Source organism: Muntiacus reevesi, chromosome 1 (genome assembly GCF_963930625.1).
Source record: "Muntiacus reevesi chromosome 1, mMunRee1.1, whole genome shotgun sequence".
NCBI lineage: Eukaryota > Metazoa > Chordata > Mammalia > Artiodactyla > Cervidae > Muntiacus > Muntiacus reevesi.
In genome coordinates, this window is record NC_089249.1 from 175,847,817 (window position 1) to 175,865,223 (window position 17,407).

A 17,407-nucleotide genomic window follows, 5' to 3' on the forward strand; every position below is an offset into this window, starting at 1 on the left:
TGGCTGTGTTAGGGTGGTGACGCTGGAGGCGATGGGAAGCGGCTGCTTTCCACCCCCCTGGAAGGTCAGGCCAGCGTGACCTGCCGGTGGACTAGATGGGGGTAAGAGAGGAGGGGAGTCGGGGCCCGAGGTGTGAGCAAGTGGGGTGGCGCAGAGTTGCCCTGGAGTGGGCGGGAAGAGAGTGGCTGGGGAGGTCATCTCCGGGGAAACCCAGGAAGTTCCCCAGAGGTGGACGCTGGCGGGGCTCGCGCGTAGATGCCGCTTCCCGCGCGGAGGCGGGAGCTCACCGTGCCAGGGCGGTGTGCACAGAGAAGGCCGGGGCGCCCTGGAGCCTGGCTGTGTCCACACCGGGGAAGTGAGCCGGGGGTGGGGGCAGATGACGCACAGAGACACCCTCGAGAAGGAACAGAGAGCGCGGGGGGCAGCCGCTTATAAGAGTGTAAGGAAGGTTTGCTGTCCCCTGCTTCTTACGGTCTACACAGATGTGGAGGGTTTAGGACAGAAGAAGTAGGTCTGTGCTTTAATTGTCACAACAACTGAAAAATTTTCAAATTTCAGCACGTGACTGAGATTAGACATTTCAGAGACCTTTTTGGAAACAGTGTTGAAAAGCCACTGGAAGGAAGTTCTCTGAAGGACATCTAACAGTGTTGCGGTTTCTTTTTTCTTTTAATGCTCTTATTTAATCTTCAGAGTTTTAAATGTACAGAACAGGTGCAGAGATAGTGCCAGGCATTCTCATCACAGCGCCTTTTAACACCATGTCAGGAACCGCTGTGTCCCAGAGCTTACCTCCACGTCGATGGCCGTGGGCAGGCCACCTGACCGCATCCACGGGTGGATGTCCTGCAGTTCCTGCTTCTGCCCATCCGTGAACCTGGGCTGGAACCTCTGCAGCGCCTTCAGCTTCTCCCTGTCCTCCTGTAGGACCGTCTCTAAGTTTCTTCATGAAATATAGAGAAACAGGGAAGCTTTAGAATGCCTCAAGGGTTAACTTTTTTTTAAAGTATATGCTCATTTTCTACCAACACTTCTAGTATTATTCACATAATTTTATTTTAATGTATTTTTTTTTTTTTTTTTGCCACACTCCTCAGCATAGAGGATCTTCCCTGACCAGGGACAGGCCCCTGCAGTAGAAGGAGTCTTAGTCTTCACCACTGGACCCCAGGGAATTTTAGATGATTTTGTTTAACTTTCCTTTCCACTTAAAATAAATTACCCTATTTCAGGTAACAATCTAGTAAATGAGCTGTAGCTTTTCTATGAAAGTGATACACCAAGTTCTGGTTTTAATTTTAGTTTAGATCAGCCATGGGAGCCGGGTACCTGCAGACACTTGTTTCTGCACCTGGGAGCTTCTCACCAGCAAGGTGGTGATCAACAGCGAGGTGGAGAGTAGACAAGCCCTCCTGCCACCTGCTGCCCTGGCCTGCCTCGCAGCGACCCTGGAGACGGAGCCCCGGGCTGACCTGGCCCAGAGCCCTGGCTGTTCTGAGCCTTGGGGTTAATCACCCCCACCGAGGGGGCACCGCACCTGACAGGTTCCAGGTTCCTTGGACTGGTCAGAACTGAGGCACAGACCAGGCTCCCTAAAGAGCAGCTGGTGGCCTGGGACGGTCACCCACCTCAATTCTTGGTTTCTGCCATCTCCGAGACAGACAGACAGACACACACACCACTGATCACACAGGGTTACTTGCAACAGAGCAAAAGAGACGACATTGGCACAAATGCTTCGTGCGCGGCAAGTGACAGCCTGGAGGGTCCCCAGCCCAGAAGCAGAGCCTCCGCAGGGCTGCTTGCGGCCGGCCATCCACCCAGAGGGGCCCCTTCTAGCGGTGCCCTCTGCTCCATCTGAGATAAGGCATTGGGGAAGTCCTCTGGCCTCGCTGTCGGGGTGATCCCGAGCCCAGCTCTGCACCGTCCCAGCAGGGGCGAGCGGTTACCGTGCAGGCATCTGGTAGGTCATCCTAACGCTGTCGTCCGTGTCCGCCATCAGCAGCCAGACGGGGTCTTGGAGGACGTACTTGAGGAGGTGCTCAGTCCCGTCCACCTCCGCCTTCACTGCTGCTCCGTGGTTATTCTCTGAAGAGTCGATGCTTCCGAAATACCTGCTGGTGTGACTCGTGTCGCTGCTGCCTTTAAAACAGAGTGCCGCAGGTCACGACCTCGAACCTAAGTCGGCCCCATAAGGGGAAGGCAGCTACTGCATGTGTCGGGGGATTGTCCCTTCTCTTCTTCCAATGGTCCAATTGTCTGGATGATAATTTAAAAGTCACTTAAAGACCAGTCATCAGCGGGAACCACAGAGGTGACTCTGCTGGCGTAGTCGTGGAGTCCAGGCGGGGCCCCACCGAGGAGGCCGTGCTCTCCCCTCCCTAGCCTCCCAGGGTGGGGGGTCCGCCCAGGTGAGCGAAGTGGGGCGCTTATAGCCTGGGGATGTGTGTGCTGCTCCCGCAGGGCAGCTCCGAGCCACACTGCACCATCCTGGCCGGTACCGCCTGAGGCCACACGCCAGGGCCAGCCAGGGGAGTCACTCGGGACGGCGCTCCACCACCTGCCCTCCCAGCAGATGCGGGGAGCCCCAGGGACGGTCCAGCCAGGGACGAGGGTGCAGAGTCTGCCCTGCCCACCGACACGGAGAGTGACAGGTGACAGCGGGAACCGGGCCTGGCCATGGGGCAGGAGGAGGAGCCCTGTGGCCTGTGTGAGGCTCCGAGGAGCCGCTTGGGGTGCAGCCGGAAGCCGCACGATCAGGACCCAGATGCTGGGCCCTGCAAGCAGCAGCCTAAGGCTCTGGGGGTGACTGGTGCCCTCAGGTGCAGAGAGCCAAGGATACCCAGGTGCCTCACGTGGGGGTCTTCCAAACATACATCAACTGCGCCCCCCACCCCACTCAGGGCTCACGGTGCCCCCCATGTACCTGGCCCACTTCTGGATGCATCACAGCCCAGGGAGCCGGAGGCCAGGGAGCAGGAGGTGGCGGAGGCCTGGCTCCCAGACAGCGCGGAGCCCGTGGCCGAGCAGAGGTCCCCGTGCAGCAGGAGGCGCAGCAAGCCGCTGGACGAGGAGAGTGCGTCGCTGTTCGGGGCGTCCGCTGGCTCCTCGCGCTTGGGGGGACAGGGGGGACACCCAGTCAGGTCTCCACACAGAGTGGGGCTGGGCGAGGGGACGGAGGCTCCTTGGGCGCTGGCCCTTTCTCTGTGGGCCGTGTGCACAGACCCTGGGGTTCCTGGGACCCAGCCCGGTTCTCGGAGGCGGAAAGGAGGACGTTTGATTAGATTCCATTTGGGGAGAGTCCCTCGAGAGACGGTGGCTCCCAGAGCCCTGGCAGGGATCCAAGCTTTATGCTTATTTCTCCACCGAGTGCACACGGGAGCAGGACCATGCCTCAACAGCACTCAGAGGCGCCCTCAGAGCGGCAGGGCTCTGCACCCTACGGCAGGGGCAGCCTTGGGCACCAGGGGCCTGGTCTGGGAGCGCCCAGTCTGCAGGCGAGGCGGGCAGCAGAGGTGCTGGGGGTCCCTGTCCCCACCTCCTCTCCCGGAGCACAGGTGGGGGGGTACGTGGCCCCATCATGGACACAGGCGGGAAGCGGGAACCCGGGTGGCCCTGCCTTGGACACAGGCCAGGTGTGGGGGGACGGCTCATGGACAGCACTGCCTTGGCTCTCAGAACACAGATGCGTTAGCTGGAAATCACACTGCCGTATCATGAACCAAGTAAGCAAACGTGCCCGTGTCCTCACCCTGGGAGGGCAGGGATTGAGAGCAGCAGTTTCCAGCTCTCCCCCGGCTCTGGGCCTCACCAGGGCCCCTCTGCTTCCAGCCCCGCTCCGAGGAGCCTCTGCTCTGGTGTTTAACCTGACGGCTCCATCCTCCAAGAGTCCACCTAACACCCGGAGGCCCCTGACAATGCGTGATGAAGTCCCCGTGGCCGTCTGGACACTGCATCTGCTGGCCATGTCTCTCTCTTCAGGTCCCAGGACAGTTAAGGTCACAGGTCTACTGTGACGGAGCCTTGGGAACATGCTCATGTCTGGCACGCGGATCTGCATCCAGACTAAAGCGATTTGGCAGAACTGTGGGGTGGGGGCCACCCACGTCGGGCATGAGGGTGTGCATGGCCTGCCCCGGTACCCGAATTCGCCACCTGCTTTAGACAAAGGGCATTAGGAGGTGCTTACGGTTGGGGGTGACTTGGGCTGCCAGTCCCAGGACGAGCCAGGTTTGCAGTTGGCACCTGCACCCACAGTCCCCATGGCCCCTGTGGCCACTGCGGTGCCCTCAGGGGCCTCCTCCAGCTGCATGAGGTTGAGCTGCAGCGGTGAGCTTCCACGGGACTGGAAGAGCAGCGGGGAGGTCCTGTCTGGGGGCCCAGCGGAGGGGGGCGGGGTGCCTGGGGTGGCCACGCGCGACATGGGCGGCCCTTGCTCCACTGGGGCACATGGGCACGGCTGTTTGGGGGCTGAGGTCCGATCGGGGAAGAACTCGGGCTGTGAGGCAGGAGGCATCTCAGATGCAAAGTTCGGCTGGCTGGGGAAGAAGGCTGGAGGCAAGGCTGGGGTCACCGGGGAGAAGGAGTAGCCGGGTAAGACCAACGCCATGACCGGGGCCAAGGGGCTGGTGAACGGCGGGGGATGGACCCTGAGCGCCTGCTGGGCATCCACGGACACTGCGAGGTCGGTGTGGGCAACCCCGGACCCTGTGGTCACGGTCCCTGGTGCGGTCACTATTCCCGGGGCTGGAAACAAGGGCAGGGAGTAGGCTGGCACTGGGACAGGGAAGGGCATCGCTGGGCAGCTGGACTGTGACGTGTCCGATAGGGACCAGGCTGTGGTGTTCAGGCCCACCAGTGGGAGGCGCTGGGGCGCCGGCCCCCCAGACCCGGTGCTGCCCGAGGACTCGCGAGGCTTGACACGTTTGGACTTCAGTTTTCGGTTCTTCCCGGTTTTTTTCCAAGAGGAGTCTACTCCAGAGGTATTTCTTAGTCCAGGAGCAGCTAAAATAATAGGAACACAATGAGAGTTAAAATCCTTAAAGCTAAGCTTCAGCAGTACGTGAACCAAGAATTTCCAAATATAAAAGCTGGGTTTAGAAAAGGCAGAGGAACCAGAGATCAAATTGCCAACATTCGCTGGATCATAGAGAAGGCAAGGAAATTCCCGAAAAACATCCGTTTCACTAAGTATACTAAAGCCTTTGACTGTGTGGATCACAACAAACTGTGGAAAATTCTTAGAGTTGGAAATACCAAACCGCCTTACCTGCCTCCTGAGAAACCTGTATGCAGGTCAAGAAACAACAGCTGGAACTGGATATGGAACAATGGATTGGTTCCAAATCGGGAAAGGAGTAGGTCAAGGCTGTATATTGTCACCCTGCTTATTTAACTTATATGCAGAGTACATCATGAGAAACACTGGGCTGGATGAAGCATAAGCTGGAATCAAGATTGCTGGGAAAAATATCAATAACCTCAGACATGCAGATGACACCACACTTATGGCAGAAAACGAAGAACTAAAGAGCCTCTTGATGAAAGTGAAAGAGAAGAGTGAAATAGCTTAAAACTCAATATTCAGAAAACTAAGATCATGGCATCTGGTCCCATCACTTCATGGTAAATAGATGGGGAAACAATGGAAACAGTGGCGCCACTTTATTTTGGGGGGCTCCAAAATCACTGCAGATGGTGACTGACACAATGAAATGAAAAGATGCTTACTCCTTGGGAGAAAAGCCATAACCAACCTAGACAGCATGTTAAAAAGCAGAGACATTACTTTGCCAACAAAGTCCGTCTAGTCAGGGCTATGGTTTTTCCAGTAGTCATGTATGGATGTGAGAGTTGGACTATAAAGAAAGCTGAGCACCGAAGAATTGATGCTTTTGAACTGTGGTGTAGGAGAAGACTCTTGAGAGTCCATTGGACTACAAGGAGATCCAACCGGTCCATCCTAAAGGAAATCAGTCCTGAATGTTCATTGGAAGGACTGATGTTGAAGCTGAAACTCCAGTACTTTGGTAACCCAATGCGAAGAGCTGACTCATTGGAAAAGACCCTGATGCTGGGAAAGATTGAAGGCAGGTGAAGAAGGGGATGACAGAGGATGAGATGGTTGGATGGCATCACCGACTCAATAGATATGAGTTTGAGTAAGCTCTGGGAGTTGGTGACGGACAGGGAGGCCTGGCGTGCTGCGGTTCGTGGGGTTGCAAAGAGGACATGACTGAGCAACTGAACTGAATTGAAAGGCAGAACCACTGATTTTATGTAACCTCATATCTCAACTTTACAAACTTTTAAAAAGAGATGTTTTTAAGAGATCTCTCTTAAAAAGAGATGTTTCCTGCTGCACGGCAGCGGTGAGGCCAACCTGCCAGGAGGGTGTGCGTTCTGGGGAGAAGGGCACCCTTTCCTCCTGCACTGTCATCTGGGATCCCTCCTTCCTCAGGAGCCTGACGTCAAATGCTCCTTCCCTGGGCGGTGAATTCGCCCACCTGGTTCTCTGAGGGAGGGAAGAGGGGTGGGGTCACCCAGGCAGAGAATGCGTGGCAAGGCAGGAGGGCATTGCCCGACCCTGAGTTTCACAAGGGGTGGGCTGGGCCTGTCACCACTGTTTATAGCACAGTTCCCTTGGGAACGCAGGTGACATCCCCGCGAGTGTCAGTGCTCAAGCTCCAATGGCATCTTACAAACGCCCGTGTCCTAAGGAGGGGCGCTCACCGTCTGGAAGCAGCACGGGACGCAGCAGTGTTAAGAACAAAGTTAAAACCCACTTTTAGTTCAGACATCGTCACTTACTTCTGTCGCTCAAGTGCCCCTTGGACCTTTCTTGCAGATAATGATGGCAGCGAGACTGGAAAACATGGAGTTTCCTGATTTCCTGGAACCGCAGCAGGAAGCTCTGCTCCTCCTTCTGGGTGTGGGCGGCCAGCACCTCCTTGGTGAGGCCCAGCTTCCGGAAAGCCTCCTGGTCCTGGCTGAGGCCACAGGGCAGTGCAGGACCCACTGGGCACTCCAGAGACTCGGGTCCGCTTGCAGCAGCATCTCCCAGCGGCTCTGGAACAGCGGACGCAGAGCTCTCATCCGCAAGGGCCCTTCTGCCCGAGAAGGGCTGAGAAAACGCGCACCGCTCCCACAAAGGACAGAGTCTCCCACAGAAGACTCCCGCACAATGCCCACAGCATGGGGCTGACGCTCAAGATGTGTCTGCTCAGCTTTCTGAGAAAGCTACCAACCAAAGCCAACAAGAGTGGGAACACGAAGCCACGTCATGTGGAGGCTCTGGAATCCGTCCTCTAAACTGAGCCGTCCTCTAACCTGGGGGCACCTAGAGTTTCAGCCTCTGACACTGAAGACACTCCAGGCTGTCTTGGGCTTTCGGAGCACAGGAGGTACCCGGCCCTGTCCTGGTGTAGGACCACAGGCCTGACGGTGTGGTCAGCACAACCATGGGGGCAGGCAGGATGAGGCCCGTGGGACTACGGGCCATCCTGATGGGGGCTGGCCACTGGCCCTCTGATGTGGACTCTCCCCCTCATCACGCCCTTCTTCCAAGCAGAGAACAGGTTCAGGCTGGTTCTCCTCTAGGTGCCTGAAGGACAGCTCAGCATATCGCCCTTGGCTGTCCTGTCTTGGCTCCTGTCCTCCAACGGGAGGGCCAGGCTCGCCACCCCACCCATGGCAGCCGGGAGGTCGGGGGGCCTTGGCCCCAACCAAAGGGGAGTCCTGGCATCACTGCTCGGTCCCAGGAAGCCCCTCCATGTTGACACCTGAGCCTGTCACAGGGGAGCCGGGCTGTGGTGGGGGCGGGTGTCACCACCCCCACCCTGCACGGCACGTGCCTGGACTTCCTGGACACCCCCTTACTGGGCCACGTGGGTGCGCCTGCACTCAGATACACTTAGGATCTGGGGACGGGCGCCAAGCCCCTGCTCGCCACAGTCAGCGTCAGACTGCTCCCGCGGCCGCCAGGACGCGGCGCGCGTACCCAGCTCGGGCGGCGGCTTCTTGTCCCCCACGTGGACGATGGTGCTGCTGTAGCTGCACTGGCTGCCGAGGGACGCCACGCTCTCCGCCTTGCCGGGCAGCGTCAGCGACGTCAGGCGCGCGCTCACGTCCGTGCGGCCCTTCATCGGGGACGGCGATGCTGCCTCTTTGCAGGAGAAAACGGAAGCAGACACAAACCACGGTAAGGGTGAGCTGCTAGGACAAGAAGCACAGAGGCCGGCCGAGGGGGCACTCCAGGACCCGGAGGCTCAAGTCTGCACTTGACCTGCCAGGGGATGCCGTGTCCTCCAGGGAACGGCAGAGAAGCAGAGACTCAGAAATGGGGACGACGGCACCCTGACACCCTGCGTCCTCTGGGAGGAGGCAGGCGCCTGGGCTCAGGGCCTCTGCCGGGGCCCGTGGGGAGCTCCGCCTTGTGGCCAGGGCCCCTTTGCTGAGGGCAGGTGAGCAGCTGGGCTTCCCCTGCAGGCTGGGACAGGCCTCACCAGTCGCCCAGGCTTCCATCAACCGTGGAGACCCTGCTTGTGGTCCTGCTGAGGACCACCAGAGATAGCCGCACATCCGATCTCCTCTGATTCCTGGGGCCGCTGACACTCAGAGGCCAGTCCTCCTCTGAGACGCCACGGAAACAGGCCTGCCCGAGAACTATACCCTGGCTTCCAGCAGCCCCGGGGGATCCTGTCCTCTAAGTCCAGAACCACCTCTACCTCCAGCTGGTAAGAAAGTTCTGAGCCATTTTGGTCATTTAAATCAACAGCTGACACCCCCACATGTGTCCCTGAGGCTGCTCAGAACCCACAGGGGAAGGGAGAAGGGGCCTCGGGTGCTCAGATAAGGCCTGATCCCGAAAGAGGGGTAAGTGGTGGGTACAGCTCAAGCAGATACGGTACCTGCAGCGTGCAGCCCGGGGCCCGCAGCGAGGGCCTGGCGCTTGTCACCGGCCTGGGGCGTGGCGAGGCTCGCAGGGAACTCGCACTTCCTCTTCAGGGTGGCCGCCTCGCTGCAGCTCTCCAGGTACCTGTGGGGGGTCGGAAAGGGCTTCATGTAACCGAGAGTCCGGCCGCGGGCGCCGCTGGCGGGGAGGGAGGCCAGAAGGGCCGCACCTGATGACGCTGTCCAGGCAGCTGATCTGCTGGTAGGAGCCGGCCGGCGGGTCCCTGTAGGCCGGCGCCTTGGGAGGGTGGGTCTCAGGCAGGCTGGCCCTGGAGCTGTCCTCCTCCACAGCCACAGCAGCTTTCGTCAGAGTCGGGGGACCACTCTGCATTTCTAGAGCAACAACATCGTTCTTCCCGTTAGTACCTGTTTCCCCCAGTGCCCACTCTAGGGTTACAAAGCATTTCAATTCTACTGAAAGATAAGGCCGGGGCTCAGCAAGTGCCTCAAAGACACAGAGACCCCGGGCCAGCCTGGGATTCAGGCCACCCTGCCAGGCCAGCCTGGGATCCAGGTCACCCCGCTGGGCCAGCGGAGGGAGCTCTCTCATCCCCACTTGGTCAGGGCTGTCCCCAGGTTTAGGGACTCAGCAGTGGGAAAGGCCAGTTCCTACTTGAACCCCTGAAGATCACAGGAGCTTTGTGGTCCATCGATATTCCTGGCCTCGGAAGGTTTGGTCTCTTCCAACGTGACTCGCCACGTGGTGAGCGGGATCAGGCCTGGGGTGCAGGGTGGGGGGCCCAGGAGCAGAGCCGGCACCCCCACCTCAGGCAGCTGGGGCTGGACTGTCCGCGGGACAGCTGGGCAGCCCCCGGGCAAGCGTCTGCTCACGTGGCTCAGGGCCACTCTGCAGAGTGGGACGAGGGGGTCGTGGGGCAGAGGCGCACACCTGGCTGCACCTCGTGGGCCTCCGGGGGCTGGGCCCCCGGGACAGGGGCTGTGGTGTGGACCCCAGGCTGAGCCCTGTGTCAGCACAGAAGCGAACGGCCCAACTCGAAGGGGAAACTCCCTGCATCCAGAGCTCGAGTCACACCCGCCTTCACGTCTTGCCACGCTGCAGCCTCACTAAGGAAATGCTGGATCACTTGGTACCTGAAGCAGGCTTGCTCTTTTGTTCTCCAGATTCATCAGAGTAATGAGTTTTGCTTTTGGCCTTGTTACCATTTTTACAAATTTCCTTGAAGAAAAACAAAAACAAATGAACACATTATTCACCCCAGGAGACCCTGCAATCTGTGCCCTACAGGCTGAGAAAGAAGAGCCCAACTAACCCCAGGAACAGAGAAGCAAGTTCGAAATGAGATCTGAGACCCAGACAAAGCAGATTTTACGATTCTGAAGAATAATAAGAAATAAAGTGAATGTTAGGCTACTCTTTCTTCTTTTTAATCCTAATCCTTCAGTTTGATCTTCAGTTTTATCTGAACGTTAGGTTATACTTTCTTCTTTCTAACCCTAATCCTTCAGTTTGATCTTCACTTTTGTCTGATTGCCTGCTTTAAATACTTCTCACCCAAACCTGTAGCCACAGCTTGCAGCTGCTCCCACCCTTTCAAGGCTAGAGAGTGAGTCCCAGGTGAGCCGAGTTTTTAGTGCAGCCAGAAGCAGCTGAGGCCGGACAGGCTTGGCCCCAGCGAGGACTGGTCTCAGAGCGCACGGTCACCCGCGTCGCAGGTGATGGGCAGAGGGGGACCGCGGAGCACGTACAGCTCTCCTCCGGCGGGGGTCCTCCTGGCCGGTGCTGTCGCTGGAGGAGGTCTGGCTCATGAGGTGCTCATGGGACCCGTTGCTGCCCAGGCTCCCGTAGCCGCTGGAGCCGCTGTGGGGCACGGGCTGCAGAGACAGCGGCAGGAGGAGTCTGGACAGGCGGGGTGTGGCCCCCCACCGAATCTCAGAGAGGCCGTAACCTGCTGGCAGGGGACGGGGGGCGGCCCTCAGGGGGCACCCCGGTGGGGCTGGGCTTGGACCCAGGGTCGGGCGGCGGTGGGCTCCCCGCCTCCAGCCATGGGGCCGGGCCTGGATCCCAGTCCCCAGGGAATCCATGGCCACGGGGTTCAGAGACAAAACAAGGTGCCTGACAGCACCCCCAGCCCCTGGGAACCGAGAAGCAGGAAGTCGCTCCCCCGGGGCCCAGGTGCTCACAGGGATTCTTCCTGAGGGCTGTGTCCCTAAGGACGGGAGGGGGTTTCTCCAGTCCCCTGGGGCCAGCTCGGCTTCCCAAGTTGGAGGGACACCCCCACCCACCTCCACCCATGAGGACCACACCCTCCAGCCACTTGCCCAGGGGGGCGGGTTGTGGACACCAGCACTAGGGGGCAGGAGACGGGCCTGGGAAGGAGGGTGGGCCCTGGCCTGGGGGCAGCCCCAGGCTGTCTGGGAGGCGGGGGGCAGCACACCCACCTGCAGCAGCAGCCGGTGGATCTGCTCCGTGAGTTCCTGGACGCCGGGCTGAGGGGCCTTTTCCTCCAGGCCCGGCGGAGCAGAGAACACGTCTTCATTCAGAGGCCCCCTGCGCAGTTTCCATTTGTCTCCGTGAGTCGGGCCCCTGCCTCCTCCTCCCTGCAGACCTCCCAGGCTGCCACCTGCTCGCTCCTCACTCCCTCCTCCCACTCACTGTCCCGTCCACCGGGGGCGGGGGGCAGATCCATGGTGGGAGGTGACCTGGGTCTGGCCCCCCCACCAGCTCCCTCACCGCCCCAGGCCCTGGGAGCACTCACACCCTCACTCTGTGTCTCCCAATGATGAAGGAGATCTTCCTGCTCCAGGGGTTGATGAAGCTGGACCAGCTGGTGTCCAGCGTGATGTACTCCCCGTTTCGGGCACGGAACCGGAGTGGGGAGTAGTCGAAGGGCTGCCCCCCGGACTGCACGACTAGGGGAGGGAGAAACAGAGTTCAGGATGTGAACAGATGCAGCTGGTGCTTGCAGTAGAAGACACGTGGAGATACACTTAATTTTGGAATCATGTGAAAACTCAGGAGACACCAATACCTCTTCAAAGCCACTGCTTTGAACCTTCTGTTTTGCCTTAGGCTGCACGTGGGGCTGCTTGCAGCAGTGTCCTCGCGGATTTTAGGACACACGCCCCTGCGAGCCTCACTGGTCTTCTCCCAGTGGGATCTCAGTGTCGCCTGTCTGTGGGCTTGTAGGACCGGGGTCGTCCACTCCCCTGGCCTGGGCCAACCGCCCTACTCCCCCACGCCCCACCAGCTGACCCTGTCTCCTTTCTTCCTGCCTGCTGGCGCAGCCAACAGTCAAAACAGGACACCGAGGACTCAGGCTGTGGGCTACTCTCGACTGACCGACAGTGCCAGGACTCAGGCAGGCGGTGGGGCAGCCCTCGCCCGCAGTCCCCGGGACCAGTCCTGGTGGGTGCTGACCTCGGGAAGACACCTCCAGACTGCACTAGCTTTGTCTGCGCCCCCAGGAAGGACTTCGAGGAGGGGACCTACTCTTCTTGTGGATGGCGAGCATCAGCGGCCTGTCGCTGGGGTGCAGCTGCACGAGGAGGGGGGTCTCGATCAGGTCCTGGGGCAGGTGGCCCAGGAGAGGGACGGCCCTGCAAGGCAAGCGGCACGGGGTCACAGCCGTGCTCAGGACGCCAGCCAGAGCACGGCCTCCAGGAGTGGCAGCCAGCCCATCATCTCCAGGAACGAGGCCGGCTCTGAATCCCCTAAAGACCAAATCTGGGTACCGGTGCTGACGAGGCAACAGTGAGGCTTTTCATTAATTAGCAAACCAAGCATGCTGCATCCCGAGGGTCTGCGACCAGAAGCTGGGTCCTACAGGGCCCTGCCCGTCACAGGCTCAGTGCTTAGACCTGATTTCCTGAAAGAGTTGATCATGATGACGTTTTTGTTTTCTTCATCTAAGATCTTTTCCTTTTAGTGTGTCCTAAGTTTGGCCAGAAGGAAATGGCAACCCACTCCAGTGTTCTTGCCTGGAGAATCCCAGGGACGGCGGAGCTGCTGTCTATGGGGTCGCACAGAGTCGGACACGACTGAAGTGACTTAGCAATAGCAAGTTTGGCCAGACTTGGCTTGACACGGACTTTCTAAAGCAAGTTTGCCTGGACCAGGGCAGGCCTGCCCGTGGGCATCTCCCCAGCTCCAGCATCCTCCTGTCCTACCGTGGCCACTGCGTCTGGTCCCCAGGAGCCGCCGTTGGCGGCTGGGCCCCTGCCCTGTGCACATCAGGTCTTCCCTGGGTGCAGCTGTCTTGCTTTCTGGGCAATGTTTTACACCGAACTTCTGTAGTCCCCCCGCCTGCCTCTGTGCGTCCCGTCCCCTCTGTGCGTCCAGCACCCTCTGGTGGCTCAGCGGCACCCCAGTCTCCCTTCTCAGGCCGGTCCCCTTTCATCCCAGCAGCTGCTTCTCAAGCTGACTTCTGCTCACATGGAGCAGCTTGTTCTTCCCTTACAGCAAAGCCTCCCTGTTCTGTGTGGGGAGAACTTCCTCGTGGGAGTGCTTTGATTTCCTCCTCCTTGCCTGGGGCACGTCCTGGGCCTGGTATTCTCCTCTGGACAGGATGTACAGCACATCCTGGTCAAGGCCTGTCCAGGAGGGGAGGAGGGGGAAGGAGTCCTGGCCAGCCTGGGCTCCATGGGCTGAACTGTCCGCTGGGCTTTGCTGAGCCAGGCTCTGCAGCCTCTTGGCCCACAGTGACCAGCTCACCAGGCCTCCTGCACACAAATGAGTAAACACCTGGGGTGGCTGCCGACAGGAATGCTTAGGCTTTTGGAGGAATAGAAACTATCCTGGGATTGCTTCACAAATGTAGCTCCCAGGCCCAACCTCCAGGATCCTGTCCCCCAGGGAGGCGGGGCCTGGAACCTGCTCCTGGAAGCTGCAGGTGGCTGGTCGTGCACAGCTGAGCAGCCTGGGGCTGGGGAGGCTGATGGGCCTGGCTGCCGGAGAGCAGAACTTCCCAGCAGGCCGCCTGCAGCCGGGGGCGGGGGCACCTGGTGTCCCTGGGCCTGGTGCGGGCGGTGGGGGGCCTAACCCTGCACAGACACCCTGCAGAAAGCCCAGCAAGCTCCCTGTGGGTCTCCCCAGGAGACTTCTCCCCGAGCCCTGCTGGCAGCAGCAGCATCCTGTGTGTCTTCGCGCACGTGCCTAGGAGCTGAGGAAGTCACACGGGGACCCTGAGCCCTCAGAATGGTCAGTGCTCCCGAGCCCAGCAGGGTCACGGGCACCGACTACAGCACCCTGCGCCGAGGACCCAGGCGGGGAGCGCGGGAGGGCTCTGGGCAGGGGTACAGCGGTGGCCGCTCCCTGCAGCGGCCCGTGGCAGGCAGGCTGGGGACGCACCTCTGCTGGGGCCCTGCCAGGGTGCCTTCAGCTTCAGTCCTAGCACCGTCCAGGCGTGTGGTCCCTGGCCACACCAGCCCTGACATGTGTGCCCGACTTTTGAACCAGGTTTAAACAAGGGTATGTAGACAAGCTCAACTAGAATGATGACCAGCTCCCCAGCATGTCTCATCTACGTAGCGACCATACCTTAGGAGGTTTTAGTGTGATTCCATAATTATTTCATTGTCTACGTATAGCTGAGTGTTTTCATTGATTATTATGTATAACATGCAGCCTGAGCTTTAGCTAAATAGCTTCAACATCAAAATCATGAAAGTTCATTCGGCTTTATTTGGTTATTAAGTAACTACCAAGACAGTGATGAGACACGAACTCTCTGGGGCGGGGAAGCTGCTGCTGTGAAGGGTACAGCACTGACTCCAAGACCAGCGGGAGGGGGAGGTGAGCATGGTGGGGGGTTGCTGCCTGGCTTACCTTTGGTCCACGTCCTGGAATAGACAGTTTGGCGAATGTGTGGTCGTAAAGATTCTCTTTTCAGGAGGGATTCTAGGGGCTGAAAGAAAAGAATTTTCCACAGACTTTTGATTTGAATGTAGTTATATTAGAACATAGTTTGTGGTGGGGAAGGGGAGGGCACCCACGGCCCAGCAACACCTGGACCCAGCGAGAGATGCGGGGCCTGAGTGCCTCTGGCCGACAGGGGAGGGGGTGTGGATGGGCTACAGTGACACAGTGGGTGCTGACTGATCTGGAGGGAGAGGAGACCGCCCGGGGCTGGGAGAAGCGGGGGGCCGGGAGCCCGCCTTACAGACACGTCTGAGCCGCGGGCGGAAGCCGGGGCGCAGGCTGGCCCGCGTTACCTTCGTAGCCCGAGTGCACTCTCTCCGCCAGCAGCACGCAGCTCAGCTGGCTCTCCGCGCCCTGCCGCTCGCGCACCTGGGCCAGGTAGGGCGTCATGCGGAACGGGTGGTAGTGGATCTCGCTCTCGTGGTTTTTGCCGACACTGCAGAGGAGGGTGGGAGGAGAGGCCAGGGATTAGGGCAGAAGGACTCGTCCTCTGTTGCTGGTTACCTCTCCCCCACCAGCGGCTGCTGTGTCTCAGGGTCCTTTACTTATTACACAGATGTCCACAGAGCTGAGCCTGGCCCCTCACCCAGGCCGAGTCGGGCATGCTTCCTTGGTCTCTGATCTGTGCCTCCAGCCTGCAAGAGGGTCTGCGACCCACCACCCTGCTCCTCTGTCCTTGCCCTCAGACGCCTGGGGACAGCGAGGGGACCATCAGACAGTCACTGGCCTGAGCAATGGGAGTGCTTCAGGGGTCCTTCTCTGGGACAGTTTGCATTTTAATTGGGGGAAGGGCTGCTGCTCCAGTGCGGGGGTCCTGGCCCCAGCTCCTGAGGGTATGCGACTCTGCTGGGGCCACTCCTGACACTACAGATGGATGTTCAATGGGTCGCTTGATTTGGGGCCACAGACCTATGGGCTCTCCCTGAGAAAACACACCTAGACTAAGGGTTTCATGAGCTTCTGGGGTCCTCACAGAACCTGAGGGGAAAGCTGTGGGCTCTCCCTGAGAAAACACACTCAGACCAAAGGCTACACGAGCTTCTGGGGGTCCTCACAGAACCTGGGGTTCATGCCTTTCTGGGGGAGGGGGAAGCTGGCCAGTTTCCCAGGTGACGAATTGTAAGTCTGGGCTGCCCAGGCTGACGTTCTTCATGAGGAGCAGCTCAGTCACCGCACTGTTGACCCATCTCTCCTAACTCTCCGAGCACATTTAAAAAGAGGCTCGGGACTTCCCTGGCAGGCCAGTGATGAGGACTTACTGCTTGCACTGCCAGAGCCCCGGTTCGATCCCTGGGCAGGGAACTAAGGCCGCACAAGCTGAGCAGCATGGCTAACAAGTGAAACAAGACAGAATGGCTTGGCCTATGGAAGCGTGTCTTCACGCGGACTTTTCAGGACCAGGTGTGCTGTGCGGCAGAGGTGCCCCTGCTGAGCCTCCACCCCGGAGAGCAGGGCCTGGGCGGGCAGCGGGGCAAGGGCACTCCCGCATCTTCCCCACCTTCAGGAGCTGGGCTCACCTGATACGGCAGAAGAAAGACTTCTCCTCCATGCATTCTTGAGTAAAAGAGTCTGAAAGAGAAAGTCCCAGTCACTCCGCCCGTCACACGGCTGACCCCGGAAGGTGCTTTTATTGCCCACAGATGAGGCAGGAGCAGGAGAATCGAGAGTCAGGGTGTGAAGCCGGTTTACCTGCCACCGAGAGGAGCCCTCAGGGTACAGACCTCTGACTTCAGTCCTGACGGAGGTGAGGTCTAGTTCATGAGCGAGCACTCACCAAACATACCAACTAATGACAGATTTAACTCTGGGACGTGTACTCACTGGTGGGCAGACTGTTTGCATGTAAACACCCTAGTATCTCAACCCAAACATTTCTGGGGGGATTGCTGTTCTTCAGTTGCTAAGTCCTATCTGACTCTTTGCGACCCCACGGACTGCAGCACGCCAGGCCTCCCTGTCCATCACCATTTCCGGGAGCTTGCTCAAACTCACATCCATCGAGTCAGTGATGCCATCTAACCATCTCATCCTCTGTCATCTCCTTCTCCTCCCACCTTCAATCTTTCCCAGCATCAGGGTCTTTTCTAATGAGTCGGCTCTTCGCATCAGGTGGCCAAAGTACTGGAGCTTCAGCTTTAGCATCAGTCCTTCCAATGAATATTCAGGACTGATTTCCTTTAGGATTGATTGGTTTAATCTCCACGCAGTCCAAGGGACTCTCAAGTGTCTTCTCCAGCATTACGAAAACATCAGTTCTTCAGCGCTCAGCTTTCCTTATGGTCCAACTCTCATATCTGTGCCTGATTACTGGAAAACCATAGCTTTGACTATAGGGACCTGTGTTGGCGAAGTGACAACTCTGCTTTTTATTACACTGTCTAGGTTTGTCACAGCTTTTCCTCCAAGGAGCAAGCGTCTTTTGATTTCATGACTGCTGTCACCATCTGCAGTGATATTGGAGCTCAGGAAAATAAATCTGTCCTTGTTTCCATTGTTTCCCCATCTCTTTGTCATGAAGGGATGGGACCAGATGCCATGATCTTAGTTTTCTGAATGTTGAGTTTTAAGCCAGGCTTT

At 58.7% G+C, this 17,407-nt stretch overlaps 1 protein-coding gene across 1 annotated transcript in view; it reads right to left on the reverse strand.

Annotated features, from left to right (window-relative positions):
- PER2 (period circadian regulator 2) overlaps window positions 1-17,407 on the reverse strand; it is a 39,086-nt gene that overhangs the window by 3,705 nt on the left and 17,974 nt on the right. Inside the window, exons 7-22 of the mRNA XM_065917169.1 lie at window positions 16,348-16,399; window positions 15,124-15,266; window positions 14,738-14,816; window positions 12,404-12,510; window positions 11,670-11,823; window positions 11,353-11,461; window positions 10,660-10,785; window positions 10,045-10,129; window positions 9,123-9,285; window positions 8,910-9,037; window positions 8,000-8,164; window positions 6,811-7,068; window positions 4,190-5,004; window positions 2,927-3,113; window positions 1,950-2,142; window positions 793-943 (exon numbers count right to left, since the gene is read on the reverse strand). Coding sequence (XP_065773241.1) covers window positions 793-943; window positions 1,950-2,142; window positions 2,927-3,113; window positions 4,190-5,004; window positions 6,811-7,068; window positions 8,000-8,164; window positions 8,910-9,037; window positions 9,123-9,285; window positions 10,045-10,129; window positions 10,660-10,785; window positions 11,353-11,461; window positions 11,670-11,823; window positions 12,404-12,510; window positions 14,738-14,816; window positions 15,124-15,266; window positions 16,348-16,399 — 2,915 coding nt within the window. The remainder of the gene's footprint in view (window positions 1-792; window positions 944-1,949; window positions 2,143-2,926; window positions 3,114-4,189; window positions 5,005-6,810; window positions 7,069-7,999; window positions 8,165-8,909; window positions 9,038-9,122; window positions 9,286-10,044; window positions 10,130-10,659; window positions 10,786-11,352; window positions 11,462-11,669; window positions 11,824-12,403; window positions 12,511-14,737; window positions 14,817-15,123; window positions 15,267-16,347; window positions 16,400-17,407) is intronic.